We start from the raw sequence: 17556 nt of genomic DNA, 5'->3' as shown, positions 1-17556 counted from the left end.
CTCCCAGGAGGACACCCCCTTAAGAGAATCTCATAACCAGAGATGATCAAATATCCCACTATTACAAAACAGCATGTCAATGTGACCTTGTTTGGGAAAACAATAGGAGTATACACACACATATAATATTATATATATGTACATATGATACATAATATATGTATATGTGTGCACAGAATTGTCATATTCTCTGTGTATATGTTAATAATGCTCAATTCTCAGTAGTAGGAACTCAGGTGATGTTTTGTCACTTTCTCCTCTCTCCTATCTACTGTGTTGTATTTTTTTATAAAGCATATGTAATATTTTATCATAAAAAGCAACAAATCTCTTTTATTTTGAGGATAAAATTCTCAATTCTGTCAAGCTCGACAACCCCACATTGAGAACTAAAATATGATCTGTGGCTAATGAAATCAACAGCTTGGCAGGCCGATTAAGAAGTTGTGTGGTGAGACAATGGTAGGAGAACAAAGGAAACGTATTCTCTGCACGAGTCGAAAGTGGTTGACTGTATTAGCAGTGCTTACCCTGGGGCATATTATGTCAAAATAATAAAAAGTGAAAAATTAAATCAACTTAAAAAAATCTATATTAGCTCACTTAGTTGGCTTTCATTTCCCTTAACTAACAGACTCAGCTGGCCAAATATTTCAGTTTAATAATAATAAATATTACGGAATAAGTATGTACCTGGCCCTCTTCTAATGTATTTCATTCTCTCCCTAGACCTATAAGGTAGATACTACTACGATCTTCATTGTCCAGATGATATAGAGAAGTTACATCAAACTGAAATGCAGGAGAGTTAACACGGAAGCGAAACAATCTAATAAAGGGCAGAGAGAGGCAGGATTCAAATCCATCAAACCCAGGCAGTCTGATGCCAGAGTCTGTGCACTTTACTGCTGAGCTCCGTCACTCATTGGGAAAACCCCAGAGAGAAACAGCACAGATGATAGTCTCCTTTGGTCTGAAGATAAATTCAATACAAGTGCATTAAAATAAGTACATCAATATGTATAATAAGTAAATAATTAAAAGAGCATTGTTTCTAGAAAGGCAAAGGCAGCCCACTGCAGGCAACTGCGTCACCATCCATTACATTAAACTGTGTTGCTAGTGGAACACCTGTATCCTCTGATGAGAATGACGTTAATTATCTGACCATATCGTAGAATGTACAAGATTTGCCACACACTGTATCAGTCAATGTTTACTGTATAACAACCCCCCCACAAACTCAGTAGGGTACCCAATAATCATTTCTTCTCATGTGTATGGGTCTTTAGATTGGCTGATCCAGGCCAGGCTCGGCCGGGCAGTTCAGCATCACACTGCAGATCAGGCTGTACTTAGCTCTAGGCTGTAGGCTGGCTGGCCAAAGCGTTCATTTTGGGGCTTAGGCTGAAAGGGTAGCAGCCACTTGAGGGAAATTCTTATGGTCATAGCAGAAACCCAAGAAACAAGCTCAACTGCACAAGCATATCTCAAGCCTTTGCTTGTCATCTCTGCTGATACGCCCGTAGGCCAAGTCAGTCACCTGGTCCAGCCTAATAGTGATGGGCTAAGGAAATACCTTTTGCCTCTAGTGGGAAGTGAGGGGAGTGCATCTTTGTAAAATTATCCAACCACATCCATGATTAGATCCTACCATAACTTAAATAATACTTCCTGCTTTTTTTTTTTTCGCTAAGGAGATCATCAGGAGCTTACTGAAATATAGTACAGTGCCTGCCTCTTATTATTTCCATTCACACATTAAGAAGTGGGTCATTTCCTTGGTCACCAATGATGGATCAATGTTTTCCTAAGTCAAGCGATATAATGGATTTGGCAGTCTAACCCTGGTTTGCAGAGCCATTTCTGTCCCTCTGGTGGTCTGACTCTATCCAGGTGTTGGGAAAACTCAACTAGTCTTCCCAGCCTGAAACGGAACAGTACAAAACTTACGAAACTGAGTAGTCATCATTCTGGCAGAGTGTGATGGATGGTCCCAGGAGACCGAGGAGTGGGTTTGGGTGCTTACCTGGCGTTACTGAGCGAACAACCACTGGCTTTTCACTCCCTGCCACGAAACCAAATCCCAGGACAGGGTCCCTCCTCATCTCCACCTTCCGTGGAGCCGGAGGGATGATTTGGCAGCTCTCCAACCGAGGGTCGTCAAATGGGATTGCCTGTGTCATGTGACTGTGGGGAAAACACACACGAGAGAAACAAGGCATCAATGTATGTGTTAGGCAATGGCCTGGTAATCACATTCTGACTAGTTTCCAAACCTTCCATTGTCTATTTGGTAGAGAGTGGGAATGGTGTGGGGAGACCGTTCATGGTTCTTGCATGGCCTCCTTGGTCCTTGAAAACTCTAGGCCCACTTCTGCTTTAGGCCTTTGCACAGGCTGTTCCCGGAAATGAAAATCCTTGTCCTGCAGATATCTGTATGGCTCATCCTCACCTCTCTCAAGTTTCTGTTCAAATATGACCTTCTTAAAGAGGATCATCCTAGTCACACACTTTAAAATTGCAACCCTGCTTTCCCCACACTGAGAGCCCTTTACCCTCTTCTACTTGTTTCCCCCCCGTAGCACTAATCACTTGCTAATGTGCCATGGAATATACTCATTTTAATGCTTATTTTTAGTGTTTTGCTCTTCACACTAGAATGTAGGCTACATGAGGGCAGGCAACTTGGTTTCATTCACTGATTTATCCTCGGTGCCTAGAACAGTGCCTGGCATGTAGTGGATTCTCAATAAATAACTAAATTAATAGGTAGAGAAAAAGATACTTCTTTGTGGAAAACTATAAAATTATAATATATGCTGAGAAAGAACCTCAGAGAATTACAGACATTAAGTAGAGAATTACAGACATTAATGTGTATGGCTTCTGGCGCCAGTGAAATTGAAGTGATGGGGATTATTTTGGTGGTAATAGGTTATTCTGGTATCGAACACATTCCCCCTGTCCAAAGACGTTGAACAATTAACTCTTGGCATTTCTTTTCTGGAGAGATTTTCAAATGATTTAAATGACTCTTTTTGTTAATATCGAAATTTTCAGAAGTCTTATGAATAATCTAAGCTTGAAATGTGTATAGCATTCAAACATTTTCAAAATGCTTCCACAAATATCTCATTTGATCCACAAAGCAACTTTGAGAATGAGGGAGCAGAGAAGGTATTATTATCTGCATTTCCCAGTAAGGAAACTGAGATCAAAATAGTGGTTTCTTGTTACTCAGGGCCCACGGCTGGTATGTCAGAGTGTCGGGTTGAAAACCAACTCCTGTAACTCTTCCTGAAATCTTCACATGCACATTGTCCAAGGAAGATTTCTTTTGAGGGAAGAGTTATTAGTTTGAACTCTAGAAATCTCCTTAAAGTAATGTAAGCCAAGATTATTCCAATAACATGGACTTAATTCAATTTTCTCTCTGTCTAATCTTCTTCAATAAGTAAAAGCACATCATTTTTAAATACGTTGAAAGATGCTACTCTATATGCCATCTGGACAACATATTGTTCAAATGTAATAAAGAAAGACAGAGAAGGAGGAATCCTGTTGTCCTTCTGTGTAATTAATAAGAGTTAAGAAAAATCAATGAAAACCATCCAGGATCTGTCCTTTAGGCATATATCACTGACTAGGAAAATGAAAATAGAGTTTAAAATCCCTTTGAAACAGAAAGGAAATGTCTGAGATTTAGCAGCTTGTGATCTGGAACTCTAGGCAAAAGAGAAGTGTTAGTTGACAACTAACACGTTGTGTACCATGTGCTGATACTCATCTGTTATCTTATTCATCCTCAGAACCCCCTTACGATGGCGCCAGTTGAGCCCACCCAATTCCTCTTTGCAAATGCCGAGAGAAGAAGAATAACTGCGCCAAGGTCATGTCATTCTCTTCTCAGGTGTAAGCCAGGTGTGATTCACACCAGGTCTTCTGATTCTAAGTGTCAAGCGCTCGACTAGCTACATAATTTGCAAGGACAGTGAAAAATGAAAAGGTGGAGCCCTACGGTTAAGAACTTCAAGACAGCAGAACACAAAACCCAGTCCAAGGCCCTGTGTGATTGCATGGGTCCCACGCCCATGAAGCTGGCCCTGGTGCTATCCCCAATGTCCCACCAGCATTCTACAAACATCCAAGCTCAGAGAAGAGGCATAATGGGGACAAAGGGGAGGGGCTGTCTTATGTGAAATTGCAGGTGTTTGTGTGGACCTAGAGATTAGGCATGGCTACCATGGTGGAGCATATGTTTGGGATGGAGGGAGGTGGGCAGACCTCAAGTGGGCAGCAGGTCACATGGAGAAGACTAGTATTCCAAAGAACAGAATTCAAGATCCTGATTAAGCCAGCAAACCGATGCAGAGTGAAGCCCACTACCTAGGACAGGAGCCCTAGGCAGGGAGGGACTGAGACACAGGGAACAGGTGGGGAAGTCAAGGCTGGGAACCAGGTATACCAGGAGGACCTCTGAAGTTCCCACAGCAGGACTCACTGGGCAGGAACTTGCCCCCCTGGCAGTGATCCCTCACAGACCAGAAACAGGCATGGCTGTGTGCGCCTGGGGGAGAATGGGGCCACTTGGGGGGTAGACGTTGTTCTGTCCTCTTGTTTCTTCTGTAAGAGAGCTCCAGCTCACAGCGTGTAGTTCTTGAGCTACCTTTTGAAACGAGTCTCTCCTTTTATTCCCAAATGGAACAAAGGAAAAGAGGGAGAGGAAATCCACATTTTCAGATTCTGGCCCTGAGCTCTGAGTTTGCACCATAATCCACAGAAGACATACGAGTATTCTATATGAGGAAGGCTGTAGAAGGGAAGCGACTCGCTAATGGTCACATGTGTTGCAGAACAGAGACTTGAACCCCGGTTGGCATAACTCTCAATTCCAGGTATAGAGAAGGACTGAGAGAGCCTCTCCCACTGCTGATGCCAGTTCTAGAAAAAGCTTCCAGCAGTGGTTCCCAAGCTTTCCTGCACATTAGAATCACCTAAGAAGCATTAGAAAAGTTCTAATGCCCAGGTTTCAACCCAGACAAATGAGATCAGAATATCGGGGGTGCGAGCCAGGATCAATTTTTAAAAAGATTCCCCAGGTGATTTCAAAGTGCAGCAAGGTTTGGGAACCATTCACTTGCTCAGAGAAGGGTGGGTTTTAGTACATCTTCTTGATAAAGAAAAGAGGACCCAGTGATATGCCGATTACCTCCTCTAGTATCCATTGTAAATTTAAGTTAAAATGTTGAAATCATTTGTAGCTTGATTGTCCTCTTTCCACTACGTGATAAAGTAATAGTCTCTATTTTTTAATTCATCATTCATTCAATAACTATTATATTATTACTTTATTAATACCTGACATTTATTAAACACCAATTTCATGTTAAGCATTTTTTGAAATGCTTTCCATATGTTAATTTAGTTAAGTCTCCAAAACAACTACATAATGCATTCATTTAATCAACAAATATTTGTTGAACACCCACTGGCTTCTCATTTCTGGGAATACAATAGGAACGAAAGCAAAATAATAAAGTAAAATGTTCACTCTAGTTCAGAGACAGAGAATGAACTAATACATTAGTAAAATATATGGCATGTCAGATAATGATGAACACTAAGGAGAAAAATAATGCAAGGAGGAAGGATAGAGAGCTGCTGGGTGAGGGTACTGCAGTGTGATATCAGCGCGGGAAATGCCTGGGGGAGGAGCATTTCCGGTAGAGGGACCGCCAAGTGCAAAGGTCCTAAGGCCTGACTTGCCCGGTGAGAGCATGCCTGAGGGACAGCCCAGAGGCCAGTTGGGGGGTGGGGAGGCTGGAGGCCGTGAGGGTGTGGTACAGAAGGGATGAAGGGAGATCCAAGATCACACGGACTCTTCAAAGGACTCTGTGTTTTGTTCTGAGTGAAAAGGGGGCCATTGGAAGGTTCTGAGTGGACTAATGTGATAGCTGCTGTACTGAGAACAGACAGAAGGCGGTGCTGGTGGGAGCAGGGAGGGCATTTCAGGGCCCATTGCTTCAATCCTGACAAAATATCATGGTGGCTTGGACCAGGGTGAGAATGGCAGAGATGGCAAGAAATTGTTGGGTTTTTAACATATTTGGAGGCCACTCTGACAGAGCAGGGGTGAAACGCTTACTCTGGAAACTTCTTCCTGCACACACAGGGCATTCCCAGTGAGGATCGACCTATGAGCATGTTGTCTAATGTAAGTCCTGTGTCCTGATATATCTAAATTACAGGAGACATTTTTCTCTCCAAGGAACTACCTCTTTCTGGTTTGCACAAGAAACACACAAATCCCTGAGTATAGGGTGAACCTGAGAACTGAGATGGTAGTTCGGAGTGAGACTTTGGAGCCAGACTCTAAGGATTCGAATCTTTGCCCTATCACTTCCAGGCAGTGTGAACTGTACAAATTACTTCATCATTCTGTGCCTCAGTTTCCTCCTCTGGAAAATGGTAAAAACAATAGTAAGAATCTCATAAGATAGTTATGAAAATTAAATGAATGAGTAAATGTAAATCACTTAGCAAAATGTCTGGCACATAGTGAGCACTCAAGAAGCATTAGCTGTTATTTTCTTCTCTTGAGGTCAATGAATAAAAAGGAACAGGTTTCAGACATCATGAACTCATTCAGTCTTAAAATAGGAAGACAAACTCAATAATGTTTCAAATACCTACAGCCCATCTCTCGGTGAAATGCCTCACGAATCGTAAGCCTTCAATTTGAAAACTCATATCAAATGCAATGACACAGTAAACACAAATTTAAATTGATATACACAAGGCAATATAAACCAGAATACAGAAGTATAAAAGAAGCAGGAATAAAATCCAGACTCTCTAGAGACTGAATCACTGTTAGTAAGTTTCATCGGCCATGCTCATGGACTACTATGTAACACTGAGTCCAGGGCTGGGGAGTGAGCCTGAATCATGGGGAAAATGAGAAGCAGTCATGTTGTAAGGTGGGACATAGGAGCAGGCCCTTTCATCTCAGATGCTGCCATCCTCTGTGTCAACAGAGTATCTGAAGTTCATCCCTAACATGTCAGTGTCGTTTCCCTACCCAAGTAAAGTTTGAAACTTACAACCAAATGTGTATTTTGTGGTCGTTGTTTGTTCTCGCATTTTCATTTGTTGTTTACGATTTTTTAATTTTTCTGTTTTGCTTGCACTTTGAGTATAACCTCCTACTGGCATTATCATTTTCTTGCTCAACAGGTTGTATTTTCAGAATAAATTATCTAAAAATAATCAACTTCTGTCTCTTTTCCAGCAAGAATGAATCCACATTAAAATGTTCCCCCATGAAACATCATTTTGTTTTTTGTATTAAGGCAAGCACTTTTTGGCTCTCTCCTTGCAATATTTTTTTATAAAGATGCCTGAGTCCTTTTATAATGAGCTGAAAGAGCAGCATTTTTTCACCTGCTGAACATGCTTCAGTGAATTCCGATGCTGAGACTAGAAGAATACAACTGATGAGCTACACAAACCTCCGGCCCCAGCCCCCAACCTTCTCCAACAAACACACACAGATAGGCCAGGAATCTGTGACCTAAAAACACAGAGTATATTAATTGTGATTGAAAATGTGTTCTGAGATTGAATGAGCAATCTTCCTGTTTCTGACAGATTCATTTCAAGAGGAATAATAGTAATCCTGCTGCCTAAGTCCCCATAACAAGAGGAAAGGGCTATCCTTGAACTCTTGGAGCCTTTCTTCCTCAGCAGAAATAAAAGATGGATACATCCAATGTATCACAAAGAATTACTTTGACAATTATAAAGCACCCTGTAAGAAACCTAAAGTAATTCCAGTTTCCCATGCACTCATTGGAACCAGCAAGGTCCTTTTTTGGAATATGCGCTGAGTGGAAAGATTCTGGAAGGAAGGACCAAATTTAGAAGCTATTACCTTTGGTGTGGAGTTAAAGACTCTAGAAAAGATGGTGGCGGGTGGATGTGGTTTGCCGCTGACACCACATTGCTTTACAAGGCCTTCCCACTGCCCACAGTACATATTTCTCCACCCCTTGACTCTGCTAACATCTCACTGTCCAAACTATGTCACATGGCTGAGCCCCGATGTGAGAAGCAGAAAACACTTGTGCCATCGGGCATGTGCTCACACTTCTCTACCATCACCATGAGAAGACCTTCTCCAGGAAGCTGCCACCCCCTTAACTTAGGCTCCAGGATGGACACATGTGGAATAACCAGAGCCAGCACCTCAGTTCGGGCCAAGCATAGCAGAGCTGCCGAGTCCCCCAGCTTCAATCAGCCAGATGAATGAGGGTTAGTTAGTAATGACTGTTGTACCACACTGAATTTTGGGAACGTTTGTTATGCACCAAAAGCTCACTCATACAATCTGTAAATAGTGCTTTTGATATTATTTTATAACCCTGAAATTCCACATCCCCAAAGGATTCTCTCTACCAACCTTGTTGCCTACACTATTTATGACTAAATATGTTACACTGGACAAATACCACAGACACTTCCAAAGAAACTTCTCCCCTCATTATCTCTGTTGACACAGCAGCCACAAGAACCCCACAGTCTATTCTTCATGACTGTCTCATATCCCTGACAGGACTTGGGTAATGGTGGCTCCCAGCACAAGAGTCAACAATTCATAAGCCCTATTGAGGCCTGTGAGGGAGCCTAATGAGAAAAGTTCTGAGCAAAACTGCGGTGCTAGGCAAACCAGATTTCCCCAGAACAAGAATGTAGGCAGAAAGGAAAAAGAGCAGAAGCATGGATTGATTGTTCACGTTGATAGGTTACAACTGAGACCCCTTGACAGGTTTTCAGCAAGTCAAAATTATGATGACATGTGTGGCAAAATAACATATTGGAAAAGATTGTCTTTGTTCTCACAGAACTTTTTCCTCTACTAGGTCTAATAAGATAGGCAGGTCTTTTGCAGTTCCTTGTCTTAGGGAGATGCATTTACTAGGGCCCAAGCAAAAGCTGATTACAAGTAACCCTCTTTCTTGACTTTTGTTTCCTCAAAGTCTGAGCAACTTGGCTGAGGAGGCAAGGGCAGAGGACCCCTGTGAGGTGGCAGACATTTCAGGAGAGAGAGCGTGGTGGTATGTCTAGTAAGGCACCAAGACCTGTAGATTGAGCCTAAAGAAATGGCAGAGTCAGTGAACTTCAGGGGACCATGCAGGCTTGGACTAAGGTATATTAGGAGCAGGTAACATTACTGAAGGCTGGCCATAAAGGGCTGCTGGAATTTCCGCTCTGCATAGATTTCCAGGACTTTTAAATACTGAACATGATTACATTTGAACTGCCAAACAGCAGGAATATAACATGACGATACTCACACATGAGTTTAGGGATGAGATTTATGTGTGCTACGTAAGAAAACAGAAACTACGAGTAAACAGAATCATTGAGGGAAAGGATAAAGGGTAGTCAGAAGAGATGTAACTAAACTTGGAGAGAAACCACAGCGTGGACTGACATCATGCTAGGAGACCCAGGAAGTCCTGCTAACAAGGATCCTAAAGCTTCTAGCATCTGGTACCTCCTACTACTGATCCCCATGAGGCTCAGCCACCCTACATTTCCATTTTCACATGTCCATGGGATTCCATCTCTCTTATGATATAGGAATTTTTACACACAACTTTCATTGTTTTTACAAATCTGGGAAAGCCTCAGTCCTTGGGAACCAAAAGAGCCTAACCAAATCCTGTCACAGGAAATGAGTGAAATTTAATATAAACTTAAATAACTGCACATAATGTGTTTACCGCTCACGTACCTAGTCAGTCTCATGCTTTTTGCCTTCACAAACAGGCATATTGCAGGTTCAGAAGAACTTAACTTTCAGGAATCCATTCCACAGGCCACTGTCAATCAATTACCAAAACACGTCAGGAACATTTAAAGATTGAGAACTGTTTGGTCAAGCTTGGAAATTTACCTAGCAGTTAAAAAGTCAAGAGAATCCAGAATGCTTAAGCTTAGAAAAACCACAAAATGTTTGGAGGACTCTTATGGGAGAATTTGAGGAGGGTTTGAAATAAATGGAGCTTCTCCTTAATGAGTAGACCAACTATGAAAATTTCAGGTCTCTTCAAATTAATTTATAGATTTAATGCCATCCAATAGAGATATCTCCATAGTCCTTTTTAAGGAATTCTATTAAAAGAATTCTAAATTTTATATAATAATATAAAAGAACACTCTGAACAAGAAAAACACTCTGGCTATCTAGTCCTACAACATACCAGAACCTACTATAAAATAACAATTAGGATGCTGTGATAATGGCACAAATATAGGTGAGTATTAAATGATGGAGTAGCAGCTTGGACTAGAACAAAACAAGGTTGTTAGGGTAAATTTAAAGATGCCTGCCCACTTGAAAGAATGCATTGCAAATTATGGTTCCAAAGAAACAGAAGTGCTCTAGCATGTCAACAATGTGGTTGCTTCTGAAATAAAACCATTAAAGTACAGTAGAGCAGCTATGAAAATCTTCTGTCGTGCGGCCAGTAGGCTCAGTTGGTTAAAGGGTAGAGCTTATAACACCAAGGTCGCCGGTTCGATTCCCACATAGACCCTCTGCAACTAGATTGAAAACAATTTGACTTGGAGCTGACAGGTCCTGGAAAAACACACTGTTCCCCCAATATTCCCCAATAAAAAAATTAAAAAAAAATTCCCAGCAAGTGAAAATAAAAATGATTTTTTTTTTTTTAAAAGAAGAAAATCTTCTGTTCTACACAGGGGTTGTTGACTACCTGGTGACATTGAACGCAAAGATTAGTCCCTTCAGAGTAAAGGAGATAGTGTAATAATAAATGAGAAAGTAACTTATTTTACAAAAGAAACTTGGATTGTGGCACAAATGTAGGGAAACAGATGTTTGGAACCAATTCTACCATTATGTGTTTGTTTTATTGAAAATTATGCAAATATGTATCTATAAAAACAGCAGCCTTTGAAAACTTGGAAATGGATTTTTCTAACCTGTTTAAAAATCCTCCAAATGAAGCATTTCAGTGGATTGTGAACTCATTTGTTAAATATAAAAGTGCAACATTTTCCATTTGGTTTATGAGAACGGTTGAGGGACAGCAAGGAATATGGAAACTTTCCAGGTGAATTTCAACAAAATCCCTTGCATAGATGGGATTGAAAAATAGTATTTCATGATCTGGTGAGCAAGCTGGTAAAACACTTTGTCCGTTTGATTTTTACGTTTCTGTGGTTCCTTTTTGCCTCCAATGACAATGATTAAAACCAAGTAAAGAAAAAAGCTGAACTTGCAACCAGAACTTCAAATTTTTATTCAATGAAGTGGGAAACCAAGATGCTTGAAAATAAATAACCTCAATCACTTTGCTGTCATTTAAAATACTAAATAATTTTTAATGCAGCAGTGATAGGAAAATGTTTACAAGTGATTAAAATCTGTATTTCACCTTTCTCTCATCTTATTTTAACATCTCGTTATAACATCTTTTTTAAATATGCCTTATATTTTCCATAATATATTCTTTACGATAGTACATATATACCGGGGGTGCCAAACAAATGTATACCAGTGGACACTTTATTCAACGTTGCTCAAGCAGGAGTTCGCCATAATCAGAAATGTCAGGACACTGATGGTAAACACTTTGAGCACCTCTTGTAATTGCAGAAGTCAAATGTGACTTGTAGTCATCTTTTGTTATACATCTTTTGATACTATATATATATATATATATATATATATATATATATATATATAATGAATAAATTATCATATGTTGGGGGTATGTGTTCAAAACTTTTTCACTCAGAGAAGTACAAAAGCAAAAAGTGTGGAGATTTCTGCACTGCATGATCCAGGGGGTCCCGGACTTAGGGTGTGAGCCCAAAGGGTGTATTATATACTCCAACAGGATGGACAGAATCATTGATATTACAAAGCTCACCATCGCTCTTGAAAAGACCAGCTCTCACATTCAGAAATATTCAGTGGCATTTTTAGAAACCTAAAAATGAAGTTAGTGTCAAGGCCCAGGGCAGGCTGCCCCAAGGTATCTCACAATGGGGCACTGATGATTTTGAATGAGTTACTTAAGGAACTGCCTGTGCAAGAAGAAAATCCTGACCTCTCTGTCCCCCTAAAGTCAGGAGATAAATCTCCAGTGTGATAAAGCCCTCCTGTTCCTGAGGGCTGAGAGACAATCTTATCACAAGAGTTCAAAGAATCCAGAGCAGAAAGTGTGTATAAACAAACCTTGTAAAGCCTTTAGCAATTTAGTACCCAAGCCCAAACTGTTTAGATTCCTCACTTAGGAACACCCAAACCTTCCTTAGAGTCCTTTCTAACGAGCACTGACTTTCCTTGTCCTGTCAAGTCTTTCACAAATTTACTGTTTGTCTAAAAAGTATAAAAAGCTTCCTGGTTCAATTATTTATTTGAGCCTCTTTCTATTTTTTTTTCTGAGCATCATATTATGATTCCCCCCTGGGTAAGTATTATTTCTTCTCCTGTTAATCCAGTCTTGCGTCAATTTCATTACTTTCTTCTTAGTCCAGCTGTAAGAACTAAAGTAGGTATGTGGGGGTGGATTCTTGCCTTCCCCGAGAGTGATAAGGACTCACTTTGATGACCAAGAACTTACAGAATTCAAAAGGGGCTGGTAAGAAAATCACAGAACCAAAGGTGTGAGCTAACAGTTCCGTTTTAAGTGAGAACTTTTCTTCATTAAAATAATTATTCTTAGCCTCTACCTAGAGAGTTTAGTTTCCTTAGCCTTAAAACTGCATCACTGCCCAAGGTTACCCATTTTTTGCATTTTGGTTTTGTTTGTTTGTGTTTCCCTTGCTTGAAGCCCGGAATACGTGAACTGAAACCTCACTACCAGCCCCAGATCCCATCCGTGCTTGGTTCCTTTTCTGCCTGCTCTATGCCCTGGGAGCTTCGCTCCTATGGGTGGCATCACATGGGCCCCTTGCCCTCTGCCTTCCATTGGATTCAACCAATAGGAGGTGCTGACAGTCAAAAGTGGGGTAAAGAGGACAGAGAGATCAGGGTATTTATTACTTCTGCCCCTCCTTGCTTTGCTGAAGTTCTGGAGTGACTTTATCCACTCTCATTACCATTCCTGTCTTGTCAGCCCTTCTCCCAGAGCTCACCATGTTCCTTCCACTCTAGGCCCCATGAGGCCTAGCCATGCTAACAGGTCCTCGATGTTGCTAGACCCTTGGTGCGTCAATGGGACTTGTTGATTTCCTTATCTGTGCCACATCTGTCCATTTCCTGCCAGGAGTTTGAACCATGTACCATGTCTCTCTCTTCCATGAAGCAACCTTGTAAGGTCTCATGAAACAAACCCTGCCTCTCGGATGGCACTGACGGGGAGTCTCCCTGTCCTGACTTCCAGTGAAAAATGTCATTCTAGCTTCTTTTCTGATGCTTAGCCAAGAGCAACAAACATTTCTGCATTCAGAACAGCACTGAGATTAATTATTCAACAAATATTTATTTATAATATATCAGTTAATATTTATACCAATGGTTTTCAAAAACAAACAACAAAACCCCCAAACAAATACCCATTAAATAAACATTTCTTTCTCAATGAAACACATTTTCCACATATAAACATTTCAATACAATGAAGACTTTTGGCCACAGACTGACCACCGTGGAAACCATTTTTATTTGCCTAATTTAAATGAAATGCTATGTTCTTAACTGAGGACTCTTTCTTTCTTTGTCTCTTTGTCAAAGTTCCCAGCAAACTTTTCTTTCGTCAGCGTTACCCACATAGGAAATGTGACAGGCATACAAAGCCTAAAATATTTACTATCTGCTTCTTTACAGAAAAAAAAAAAATTCACCAAACCCTCTTCCAGTGGAAGGTCTGAGACAATAGAAATAAAATAAACATGAACTATATTACATATTGTCAGAGGCTGATGGTTGTTATGAAGAAAAATACAGTGGGATAGAGAATAAAAGAGGGGTGGATTGTTTTAACAAGATGGGAGTGGAGGCCTACCAGGAGGTTACCTCTGAGATTTGAATGAAGTGAGGGATTGAGCTGGGAGGATATCCATATGAAAAGTATCCCAGGCAGGGGAACAGATATATCCAGGCCATTGTTTTACTCATGCATTCATTCCTTTATTCAAGAAAGTGTTAGTGGGTGTCAGTTTACTGAGCTGTGCTGCTTGGTTCTATGTCCTCCAAAAAATTCCAATCTATAGGAGGCAACAGAGATACAAACATGTAAGTATGATAGATTGCTAGAGGCAAGTGTGATGGAAGAACACACGCCACACTGTGGAGGTGTATTCCATGGGGGCAGTGAATGGGGACCAGGAACTACTTCCCAGAGAAGACGCCCAGGAGATGACTCTAGAGATGTGAGATGGTAACTATCATGTGGATAAGGAAGGGAATTACATCCCAATCCAAGGGAACAACAAGCAAAGCCACAGAGTCATAAAAGAAACTGGTGTTTGGGGCAAATGGTGTTTGGGTAATGGGGAGGCTGTTTAGGAGAAAGAGCAGTACTGAGGAGAAATGAGATTAGAGAGGAAAACTGCAAGCCATGTTAGAATGCTGTGCAATGTCAGCCATCAGCCTTTATATAAGCGAGAGTACATCCTTCCTGGAAAGGTCAGAGGCTCTAAGCTCTATCACCTGATTAGGATCTGGTACGCAATGGGTGGAGGAAATAAAAATCCTGAAATTCTCTCCACATTCTAGGAGGCAAAAGTACACTATCTTAGAAAATAAGGCTAACATAGTTCTTAAATATTAGCTTGAATGTACATCTAATTTTATTTATGAATCAGAATACTATTCATTTTGAGGGTTACAATTCAAAGGAACATAGAGTTTAAACAGAACCCAGACTGACACATTTTTCCAGTTATGCTTTTAGCTTTAGCAAGTGAGATGCAATAAATCAAGGACCTATTAAGGCTTGTATAAATTAACGTCCAAAATAGGTTTCATTAATTCATGGTCAAATTTATCCTTCAAGGACTCAGTTCTATTTGTCAATACCACTACTGCAAACCATTTCAACAATTAGCCTATGATCAACAGGCAGTTCATCTACCCAGAGAGATTTTTGTCATCGTCAAAGACGATGAATTTAGCACCTACAAAATGCTTATCGACTGTGCCTTGTGAATCTAATTGTAGGATCTAAAAGGGCAAAATGTTTGTCAGTTTCCCTAAAGCTGCAAAATCCCTACAGCTAGGCTGGTAATCCATTACAATAATTGAGTTCAGTTCAATGTGTTCAAGAGATGACTTTTCTGCTAATGACACTCTAATGTGTCAGAGGTAATAATAATCAAGTCACATTCTTGGGTTGATTAGATGCTGAGCAGAGCTGGTGGCTCTCAACCTCACCTCACACTATCAGCCCCAGATATGCATTACTCCCAAGGAATCCTCAATCTTCAATTGAGATTTACTGCGGATTCAAAATTAAAGACATGTAACATAGGCAGGTAGCCACACAATAAATGCTCAAAATCACATGCTCTGTTTGGCAATAATCAATATAAACAGTGTGCTATCTGGGTGAGTGTAAGGTCATCTGAATTGGAGAGGAAGCTACAGAACACTTGAAGTATCACTACGGAAATCGACTCGTGGAGAATACATCGGTACAACCACATTAGAAAACAGTTTAGCAGGAAGCCCAAGCTTGTATTTGAAGCCCAAGCAGGGATCTTCAGATCATGTCAGTGGTTCTTCTGTGACACTTGGTGGACAGTCGTGTGGTGTGGAGGGTGCACTCCAGCTACAAGCTAGAGGTGTTGGTGAGAGCAAGGTCAACCTCAGGAAAGTGGGCTTGGAGGAAAGCAGAGGATTGGGTGTTCAGACCCCCTTCAGGCAGGGAAACTGTTCCATTTCAGTAGGGAAAAGAGAATAGCCACTGAGAGTAGAATGGTCAGCATCTTCCAGGATAATGAACTTCCCATCAGCCATTTCCATTTCAAAATAAAAATATTAAATTTAAAATAATTAAAGAAAGCTCCACAATGTTCTGATATTTTTCATGATATCTACTTTGATGCTACTTGCTTAAAATTATTTCATTTTTCAGACCCAACTTAATGGATAAACTAAATCATATTTCAATTCTCCCCATTAATTAATGGTAACACTGGTTACCCAGAAACCTGTTTTGAAAAGGCATTCCAGGTGATTCTGCTGCAGGGTTCAGGACCACACTTTGAAAAGCACTGCCTCAGTGGGAGACATCAGGGAGAGGGTTCAAGAGAAGAAACAAACAGCCAAACTCCATATATCTTGTACTTCACAGCCACCTTCACTACATCGCTGGCTAGAGTGCCGGCCGGCCTCTATTATATCTTCCTAATTCCCTGTGACTTTCTTGAGACTCTGAGTTACTGGGTGCAGAAGCATTTATGGGAGGCAAAAGCAATTCTTGATGATCAACAATTTGATGCGTTGAATTAACATTTGCCATTATATTAGCATAAATGCAGACCACTGTCAACAACTGGAAAACATGTAGATATAGATAAAGAGCTTGCACAATTCAAAAAGAAAAGATAACCCAATTTAAAAATGGTGAAGTATATGATCAGGCACATAGATGAGGCACGCACTGTGTTATTTTATTTTCCTGTCACTGCTCCAACACAGATTGGAGATGCTGAGACTTGGGAACATTCCTACCTGAGCATCTGAACTTCAAACCAATTATTTTCCAGAATAATTAACATGCCAGCAGTATCCATTTTACTAGATGCAGATTTCTTACGATCATAATTGATGTTTAACAAAATATGGAACATAGGCATTTTCACTGACATATATTTAGCAATTTTATGAATGTCTAACTTGTTACAATAGTACTCATTGAATTTAATTTAAGAGCTGAAAACAACTTTCAAACTTTATTATTGTGACACTTATTTTCTGGGCTACACAAGCCAAGGGGGAAACAAATCGAAGACTCAGGATAAAACGCTGGGAGATTTTGGCCCAATCCCTCTCCACTTTAAAAAAAAGAGCCTTAAGCTTTATGCTCTTTGCTCTTTCTCAAGTGGTTTCCATTCTCTTCAATAATTTACATTCATGTATCTAACCCTTAAGTCGTACAGATATATTTTTAATCAGGCACTGTAATAGGCCCTGAAGGAAAGAACCACTAGCATACCGGCAGCAGGTGCTGCTAACACCCACTAGGCTTGCCAAGCACTGTTCTTCAATATGTGTATGTATTACCACAGTTATTTTCACATGAACCTACTAGGTGGGTAGTATTCTTACCATCATTTATCGTTGAGGGCATTGAGCCACAGAGCAGTAACGTAACTGGACTTTCGAAAGTTAGTAAGTGGCAGTGAAGGGAGCCCCCACTGAACTATTACATGATGAAACAATACCTTCTCTAAAAGAAGCTGATAAACAGTACAACAGAGCAGAAGTGATCCAGAAATAATGCACGAGGGCAATGCAAATCCCAGGGAAAGAACACATTATTGTTTTAAGTGGACTTAACTGACTAT

General features: G+C 40.5%; 1 protein-coding gene across 4 annotated transcripts in view; it reads right to left on the bottom strand.

Moving 5' to 3' along the window:
* FRMPD4 (FERM and PDZ domain containing 4) overlaps nucleotides 1–17556 on the bottom strand; it is a 742584-nt gene that overhangs the window by 97739 nt on the left and 627289 nt on the right. For all 4 annotated transcript variants that reach the window (XM_074324291.2, XM_019746300.3, XM_019746299.3 and 1 more), the window contains one exon: nucleotides 2030–2190. In XM_074324291.2, the coding sequence (XP_074180392.2) occupies nucleotides 2030–2190 (161 nt within the window). The remainder of the gene's footprint in view (nucleotides 1–2029; nucleotides 2191–17556) is intronic.

This window comes from Rhinolophus sinicus, chromosome 18, assembly GCF_057876585.1.
Source record: "Rhinolophus sinicus isolate RSI-liver-muscle chromosome 18, RSI-T2T, whole genome shotgun sequence".
Lineage (NCBI taxonomy): Eukaryota > Metazoa > Chordata > Mammalia > Chiroptera > Rhinolophidae > Rhinolophus > Rhinolophus sinicus.
The sequence above is the reverse complement of the archived record's forward strand: the minus strand, read 5'-3'. Positions and strand labels throughout refer to the sequence as shown.